General features: G+C 45.4%; 1 protein-coding gene across 1 annotated transcript in view; it reads right to left on the bottom strand.

Moving 5' to 3' along the window:
• Positions 1 to 1457: 1457 nt before the first annotated feature.
• Positions 1458 to 9259, bottom strand: part of FRMD1 (FERM domain containing 1) — a 31837-nt gene continuing 24035 nt past the window's right edge. Inside the window, exons 7-13 of the mRNA XM_010562707.1 lie at positions 8137 to 8202; positions 7856 to 7924; positions 7500 to 7674; positions 5410 to 5745; positions 5141 to 5269; positions 4347 to 4426; positions 1458 to 2253 (exon numbers count right to left, since the gene is read on the bottom strand). Coding sequence (XP_010561009.1) covers positions 1966 to 2253; positions 4347 to 4426; positions 5141 to 5269; positions 5410 to 5745; positions 7500 to 7674; positions 7856 to 7924; positions 8137 to 8202 — 1143 coding nt within the window. The 3' untranslated portion in view covers positions 1458 to 1965. The remainder of the gene's footprint in view (positions 2254 to 4346; positions 4427 to 5140; positions 5270 to 5409; positions 5746 to 7499; positions 7675 to 7855; positions 7925 to 8136; positions 8203 to 9259) is intronic.

The following is a 9259-nucleotide window of genomic DNA, read 5'->3' as shown; positions in this document are numbered from 1 at the left end:
TTAGGAGAGTTTATTTTGGATGCAGTAAACATAGCTCAAGTACTCTGTAAAGGCATTTTGGCTTTGCTTGGAAGAAAGGAAAAGAGGCTACGGTGAACACACAGCTCCTAATTGTTCATTACAAAAAGAACGAACAGCGTCATCAAAGAGGGCACGGTCGATTAAGTTGCAGCTACAGCGAGCTTGTGCCCATCATTTATTCCTCAAACACACAGCTAGGTTTTGGTGCTGGATTCATCTCGGGAGGATGCCCAGCCACTGATGCCACTTCAGTAAATGCATGCAGATGCACCTGCATGCTCTGTCTCTACGCCACGCTCACTTGCATAGAAATAGTGATATGACAGACTTCACAGATTTTCTATTTTAACAGCTTATGGGAACGCAATTTGCCAGACAAGTACTAAGCCTGCAAGCCCACTGTCAAAGCAGCAGCTCAAACCCTCCTCGTTGTGGTCTGGCTTCCTTCCTTTCCTGAATTCAACTATCTTCAGCTTTTGAATGGTCAACACTGCACAACACACACTTCCTCAACAAGCAGAATAACATCAGTCTGCTTCTAGAGTTTGCCAAAAAATTATTAATTTCCACCTGGCAAGGTTGTCAAAAGCTGGGCACAGGTTACACATGCCTGTAAGTACAAGCTTCCCAAATGCTGGGAATCGATGAGGGGAGGAGGTACTGGGGGAAGATAGGGAAGGAAATCAATCATACATTTATTTGGATGTAACAAGGTAGCAGGACGTTTTCCACACCAAATGCTTGAATCAAACAGCATAATTATCATTATTTTCCTAGTGAGAGCCAGCACAGCCAGCTCCACCACTCAGAATCACCAAACAAGTACCCTTGGTTTGGCACACAAACACCCTATGCTTCCACCATCACCAGCCCTGCAGCACCACACACTCACATTTGCATGACCTATCCATGACTAGGTTGGACACAGTCACTCTGTCTGTCCTTCCAAAGCGACTTTCTCCAGTCCATACTTGCCTCCTAAGCAGAGGAAAAATTTCTAAGGAACAGATTTATTAAAAAGAAAGAAAACAACAACATAAAAGTGTGATTCAAAGTAAGGGGTGATCATGCCTGGACAAATTCTCCAGTCACACTCCTGTCTTCAAGAGCCAGTCAATTAACACTTTTGTCTTCCACTTTTCTCTCAGAAGCAGCCAAGTCATTTTTTCTTATCCCCTCCCCCATATTCCCCAAGGATATAAGCATTTATTTACCACTCTGCATCATGGCAGTAGTAGACAGCTGAGAGACAGTTCCATTTGTTGCATTAAAGATAAAAAAGAAGAGCACACGTTGTATTTGGCTGGATGCTTACAACAAAACAAAACAACAACAACAACAACAGAGAGAAATAAACTCCTGGCAGAGCAGGTCTTGCTCCCAGTAAAGCAAATAGGCAACTTGTGTTCATTACAACAGGAACAGGCTAGACACTTCCATACACAGCCCTCCAAATCTGTGCAGAGTGTATCCTGGCCTGACAGCTGTTGGCAGTGTTGCAGCAGCACAAATTCAAGACAACCAAACTATCTGTACACTAGCATTAACATAAATGGACCACAAGAGAAAGGCAGGAAGATAAACTGCCATAGACTTTAAATTTCTTTCTGATAAATCCATTTAGACACAGTGTTTGCTTTACTAGCTCAGCATCAGTTTTGGTCTGCTGTTTTTGGTTTTTAAGTTGGTTGTGTCACTGCTAATGGTGCAGGCCACTTCCATTTTCTGCTCACACAGACACTTCTAATGCCAACATTAAGTGCTACACTCCAGTTGATTTGCCCTGTAGTCAGGTCTGCAGAAGTGATGCCACTTACTGATTATAGAGCCAAGTAACAAAGCTGCTCACAATTTCCTGCAAGAACCAGAGTGACATCACATGTGTTAATGAGGTATGTATTTCCATGATGAGCTGTTTCCTGGTATGGAAGAGCTCCAATCTCATTACACCACAAACTCCTCCGGGAGCCGGTCCTCTCCCAGAAGATCCAAGGAGAGGCAGTTCATGGATCGCTTCCCATAAAGGGCAGACTTGGTTTTGCAGTCCGCTGTGGAATAAACACAGCCATAGATAGACAGCTTATCCTCCAGGCTGCAGCCAAAGGTGTAGCTGTGGGATGTGTCTGAAGACAGTGTGGCACTCAGTGGCGGGTGCCGGTGCTTGTAAAGGCGGATGTCATCCAAACTCTGGCTGTGCTGGTCCGTGCAGCTCCTGCTTTTGGGCGATCTGACCTGCCAGTTCAGTAAGACACACAGGAATAAAAACGATGAGCTCAGACACAGCTTAAGGATGCTCGCTATGCATGCTACAAGTTTTCCAAAACTGTTCTTCCACTCCTTCAAAACAGCCCCACCAGCCTTCTGAAGGACGCTGGCTTAATGAAGAAGCTGTGAACCATTAAGAGATTACAAGTGCATTAAGCTGCCCTGCCATGTTGAGCCAGATCCTGATCTGTCTAAACTGTGTCCTCAGTGTCCAGTACAATTGACAAAACACTTGACAGGTATTGACACCTGAATGACCTGATGCTTCTTGGCAGATCCGTGCAGTCATCCTCAAACGGAAAAAGTCCACGTAACAAAAAATTACCCCAACTGCTTGAACACACTGAGTTAGTGAAAGTTAGTGAAAGAAGGTTCAGAAGGCAAGCATGCAAACTAATGGGTTACGATGTCCAAAATTCACTAAGTGCAATGTACAGTTTCATCTACATAACATTGTTTGGCAAGGAAGAAAATACGAGAGACAAACCAGCAGTAATTCCCAGAGGCAGCATCTTGCTACACAAGCTGTAGTGACTCAACCTCTGTGGAGGAACTACTGACCACTCAAGACATTTCCAACTTCCCCACCTGTTTCTTCTTGCTCTGTCTCTTCACAGTCAGCTTTTAAATGCTAATATTAAGGCTGATTTCAGGAATACCACTTTTAAACCAAGATACTTCTGTTGGCAACACAGAAAACTTCCTCCCGGTATCACTGCTCTCACCTCCACGGGATGGGAATTAAAAAACTACGCTGAGGAAACCCTGCGCTGGCTCAACTGCACTCCCAGAAACAGGCACACACTGTATGTTCCAGTCAATCCTAAGAAAACCCAGTCCTGCAGTGTTTAGTTACACGGCCTTGTAAGGAAGGTAGTTTTTTTAGAGATGCACCAAATATTTGACACAGAAGCGGCAGCCAGGTCTTTGCAATTGCTTAGACAGTCCTGTGTTGATCAGAAACATTCTTATAAAACAGATGCCTCCCGATCAATTAATAACATAAGAATATGTTGGTAAAAACATTAACGTTAAAAACATTACTTTAAGCAAGATGCCCACTCCCTGCCTTGCACTCTTAAGTCATTCCACTCAAATATAGGAATAAGCTCATTATGATTTGTACTGCATGGTCTTCAGCTTTGGAAAAAATAACAAAGATTTTATTTAAATCTCCGATAGCACTTTACAGATTATTTTGCCAGTAAGTGAAAATTTATCACTTTTGACTGGGTCCAGGAAGAAGCATGAAAGGAGAAAAGAAGTCCTAAAAAGTGACTGAAGTCCTTGTTCTGAAAAGTTCAGGGACTAAAGGGGAAAACAATGAACAGATTTTTAAAATTCTTTTAGCAGATAAGGCTAATTTGGATTCAGAGAGACAAGAAATGGTGGAGCCTTGGTTGGGTTTTTTGTTTTTTTTTTTAAAAGCAGCACAACATTTCTACCCCAGTGGCTACAGCTAGTTTGAAAAGAAATATTTTTTGGCCTTAAAAAGACATTTTAATAAGCTTTTTCCAAGCACAACTTATCATATGACATATTTTACCATATATAGTTGCCTTTTCTCAAGGGTTTGATGAAAAGAAAACATTGACAACAAAGACTTCAGCACACACGTAGTATAATCACACAAATGATAGTAATTAGATATTGAGTATCTGGTTTTGCTCTGATGTGAGCTTCTGGCTTCAGGAGCAGGAAGATGATCAAGTTTGCAACGCACATCCAAACTGCATGGATGGTCTTGGCTCTGTATTGCAATGAAAATTTGGAAGTGGTTTATTTTCCATTTCCCGTCTGGAAGCCTAAGACAGACGATAGCTCGCTTGCAAGATTTCCCCACTGATCGCTCCAAACCTCTCTATAGTATTCTGGACCCAAACACTGCTTTCATCCTAGTCCTGATAGCAGTAGCTGGCCAACAGCTGTTTTCAGTTACACCATTTAAAATCAGTCAAATCCAGACCAATCAAGTTCACATGATTTACAGCTGTCTTCATTACACTAGACCTTGGTTCAATGCCCACACACAGACCCTCCTGCCCAGCTACCCTCCTTACCTGGTGAAGAGATTCCACACTTTGGCCTCTCATTTTTATCAGTGTGACTTGCACCACAGACAGTGAGTCCTGATTTATAGCTGCAAAGGAGAAGGAGGAAGTAAAAAGCATTGCAGGTTTAAGGTTTTGTGGGCTGCGGAAAAGAGAAGTTGTTCTCACAGGCCACATTCAAGCAGTGCTATCCTACAAAGATAAATATACATCAGTGAGCACCCTCAGTGCTCTGGGAGTTTTGCTCACAAGTAGTCCTTTTTGCCCCTAAGCATCAATGTTTAAAAACTCTCAAGAAAACAGCTTCTCACCAACTTGTCCCATATTCACCCGTCTTGCTTTGCTATAAAGGCTATATGTCTTAAGGCCAGACAGCTCCTGTGTGACCCCACTGTCTAGCATTCCCTGTATCACAAGCCAGAAAACTTTACCTATTAATACCGGTGACTAGCCCATTAATCTGTGGTTGAAACCCTTGGCTGTTTTGTGGTATACAAGATTTTAAAGCACATTCCTTCACTACAAACGGTTTACCTCAGTTACCTTTTTGTCATTAACTGAGTATAAACTTGGCAAATTTGGAGGAGGGAGACCTTGAGGAGCACAGAGGAGAGCAGCACTGTACCATAAAGGGTGCTGGCCTTTAACCTCTAGATGAGCTGACTTCAAATCCTGTTGCAGCAGGGCAATAAGTGGCACTGGCAGTTGTTTGGAAGAAGATACAGCTTTCTTAGATCCCTCAGATTATGCCTGTTGCTAGAGCCTAAAGAAAAGCACTGAGCAGTAGCAGAAAGCCATCTCACCTTGGCAGCTAGCAGCATCTAGAGGAAGAGATTCAACAGATTCTCCCACAGTGGCCTCCTCTAACTGGTCTCCCTCTAAAGGCTCATCTACAGGCACCTCCTCTGGCTCATCTACTGCCAGCTCAAGCTCTAGGAGGAAGAGAGCGGCAGGAGAAGGGTTAGCATTACACTTCTGCTCCAAGCTGCTTCACGTTCTCTGACTCCCCGTTCTCCTGCAGGAGAAGGCAAGAGCGGGCTTAAAAGTTGCTCCGCATCTCTGAATTCTTTACCATCGTCCTGAGAGTCGTCTTCAGCCCGCCCTTTGCTGCCACTGTCAATGCCAGAGCTACCGTAGCTGATGGTTGAGCTGCAGGATTTCTCTTTCCTATGCACCCGGTCAATGCTGAAGGGCTCATCCACCGACATTTCCACTGACACCCGGTGCCTGGAGTCAGCCTCGATGCCTGATGTGTGAGAGCTGCCGTGACTCCCCGTGGACTGGCGCGAGAGACGGTTATCCCTCTGGCTGCCCCCGCTGCTCCCGCTGCCGCGCGAGTTCTTATCACACGGGTCCAGGTCCATGTCTAGCGTGTCACTGATATAGGACTCCCGGTAGCGCTTCTTCTCTGAGGAAGAAAGATGAGAGAAACCAGTGGGAACTTTAAGCAAGACCAAAGGAAGGGTAGCAAAAATGAGTAAGTTCTGGGACTGGCACACCCGACAATTAAGAAACAACTGCTGCAGCTGCTGAACAAATACAGGGACAGTTTTGTATTTTGTTTGCTCAACAGATACTGGGATGCCCAGCTGGCTGTAAAAGAATTAGTTTGTCATACTCGCAGTAAACCCAGCATCTCCTGAATTAGAACAGGCAGGGGCAGTTATGATACAGAAAGAGTAGCTTCCAGAAAAAAGGAAAAGGAAAAAAAAAAAAAAAAAAAAAAAGGGGAATTACTTAGCTAACCTAAGTGCTCAGTCTTTAAAAACAGAGTGCATTGATTGTTTCTTGAAACAGTCACCAACACATGGAGACAGCTAAGAACAGGATCCCTGTGGCTGGCCTTTATTAATGATTTATTAATTATTTTTCCATGGCTTGTATCTGTTACCTAAAGAGAGCTGTGCTGAGGGTGGTCAAGAAATCCACGAGACACTAGTAGACACAAAACAACCTAGGGCCTTTTGCCCACACACACTTGATTAGTGAGCCTTTCTACAGGTGACTCGCACATGCCACTGGTTTGTACCTGCACAGCTCAAGGCCACTTCCATAACCCCACTGAAGGAAAAGACAGAAATAACCAAGCTAGAGGAGACCAAGGGCTGCCTTGCCCTGTACACTGATTCCACACAACCAGCAATCACCACTTCAGAGATGGATGCAAGCTCCTTAAGAGTTAGTTGAGATGGGCAATAACCAGAAACAAGTTTCTTCCTGACTTGTCCCTGGAAGGAGTCAGCCTATGTCCTCCAACAAGAGGAACAACTACTGCTGGCTGACTTCTAGTGACCTTGAAGGTAAGGATACAGGGCTTACAAACCCCAGAGAAGACAGAGAAAGTATGAATGGAGAAGAATGCAGGGAACAGCAGTCAGGAAAGAAGTAAGGGAAAAAAGCATTCAGGAGAAGGCTAGAGGGAAGGGGATATAATCCTCTGAAAGAAGACCTATGCAATGCATTAAAAAAACAGTCACTGGGGAGAGGTAGGCTGAGAAGTTGTAGGACACCCAGCTTGCAGAGCTGGAAAATGGAAGAGGGCAAGCTGAGAGGTGGTGATATGACTGAAGTTTGCCTGAAAGGACACCAGGGATTGTCAGAGTTCAAATCACTGTTCCTGTGGAGAGGGGGCCACAACAGAAAAGACAAATTCTGGGAGTTCTGATCTGCTCTCAGGCTGTTTCTGGCACCTGCAACTCCTAGCTCTTAACTGTTGGACATTATAGACTAAATTTTGTGCAGGGTTTAGTAAAGGGTACTAAAAAAATCAAGACACAGGCTCACAACTTGTACTGCTGCTTGAACAGAAGACGACCTTATCCCAATGGAAAGCTTTTTATTAAAATTCCACTCAGAAGCATGTGTCAAATGTGCACAAATTGGGAGCAGAGAGCGAGGTTCTCCTGTTACTTAAAGGGAGACATTCCCCCTCTCCTGCTCTCATACACACACTTTCTGATCACAGTCTAGCAATGTGGGAGCCATAAACACTTCCCAGTAATGGTTTTGAAACATATCTAACACCTCTGTTTCTCTCACTGGCTTCCTGATAAGGCAGAAACACCATTAATTAGATAGAGAGCAGCCACCATGAAGGAACAGCAGAGCCTAACATGCTGCACTATTCCTCTTACCAAAGTCACCTGCTCTTCCGTCACGTACCTTCAGCCTCCTCCAGTTTTCGGATTTGCTTCAACACCGGCTGGATATTCAGAAAGAGCCGGTGGCTGTTGCTGAGGAGCTGCAGCAAGTGCCGTGACCTGAAGGGGCAACCCGTGTAGTAAACCAGTTTCCGTGCAGAGGGCAAACCATCTGGCTGGATCTCAAATTTTTTCCCCTGCATAAAGAGGAGAGATGTCAGTGAAGCGAGCAAGAGTACGTTTTCAGCCACACAGCTACCAGATAGCTGCGGTCTTGCGCATACGAGTGACAGGACTTGACACAGCAGCGCGGCAGGTCTGACGCCTTTGCCAGGTTGACAGCCCGCTGCCAGATGGCCTCCGTTCCGTCATACTCACCAGAAACGCCAGCTTCCCGATGTGCGACCAGGGAAAGTCGTAGAGGAGCTGGCGAATGTGATTCACCTCCTGCAACACATCAAACTCGGAGTGACACAGGGACTGGCAGGTACAGGGTGGAGTCAGCGATGTGCAAAGAATTTGCAAACAACCAAGAATTTGAGATATGTGGAGCCTGGCGCTTGCTCGGAGGGGAGGCAGAGGGGCTGCGGTGGGGGGGAGGACAGGGGAGCTGGGCAGAGTTAATGCTACACCAGAAGGCTTTCACGGCAGTCTGTTACCTGATAGATGTGCATTCCTCTCAGGGTCAGGCCCAGGATAACTGTCGGGCGATCCTCCTTCTTATCCTAAAAGAACAGAAGAGCCTGGAGTCAAAGGTTAATCTACAAAGACCATGCTCTTGTTCTGGCACCTACTGCAGGAGAGGTAGCAGGACTGCTCATCAGGCAAATGCCATCAGCTCATTTAGTTTTTATTGTGTTTGTAAAGTGCACCTTGCCTTGCTGACCCCTGTAATATCTACACCTAAAATCCCCTCATGTTGGGCAACTCAAACATTTCACCAGCAAACGCCCTAGCTGCCCTGGACAGGGAATCCTGTAGCTTTAGTGATTTGAAGGCATGGACAATTCCTGCTCTCAGAGGTACCTTGTAACCTCTCGTACTGCCACATACTGTCCCTGCTGCTCCTGCGAACATACACCACTCTCGCTCCCCAGGTGACAGGGAGCCTAAAACAGAAGGGACGCCTGTCCCCTTCTCCTTGCCGCAGCACTGCTGTTCCCATCCAGGGACTTGCTGGACCTTAGGTGTCCTTTGGCTGGGAGGGAGCTCATCAATGCCCAGAGTTACAGGGACTTTCCTCCTAACCTTTTGATCTCAGTGTTGGGAGCAGGTGGTTTAAATGTTTGCGGCTGGGATGGAATACTGCCTTCTTTTTCCTCATGCTGTATCTTAGTATGATATACTCAGTCTCTAATGAGATTCCTTTGCTTGAAGACCAAAAAGTATCACAAACTAGTTCTTTCAGTCTCTCCTGGCATGGCAGAGTTAGGGAGGAGAACGCATACTTTTCCTGCTAGGAGCAGGAGGAAGAAAATTTTGGGGTAAAAATTTATGGGCTCGCAGAGCTCAAATTTTACATCAAAACTTTCTCTCCCCATCTGGCTTGTGAAGATCCAAGCCTTATGCCATAACATTACCTCACCCTTTGCTCCTGGTACCATCCACGTCTCCAGTTTAAAGTCACTAAGAAATGTTTTCTGCCTCCTAAGGGCAAAGAGCTTCATAAATCAGTATCGGTCTGGAGGAGAGATACAGGTCTCAGTGCTGTGCTTTCTTTTGGAGTTCCCAACCTCAATAGCAGCCATGAGGATGGTGTAAGGCAAAAGTGGCTGCTTTTGA

Source organism: Haliaeetus leucocephalus, unplaced genomic scaffold (assembly GCF_000737465.1).
Source record: "Haliaeetus leucocephalus isolate CR32 unplaced genomic scaffold, Haliaeetus_leucocephalus-4.0 Scaffold162, whole genome shotgun sequence".
Taxonomy (NCBI): Eukaryota; Metazoa; Chordata; class Aves; order Accipitriformes; family Accipitridae; genus Haliaeetus; species Haliaeetus leucocephalus.
Note: the sequence above shows the minus strand (reverse complement) of the source record. Positions and strands in the feature narration are given on the sequence as shown.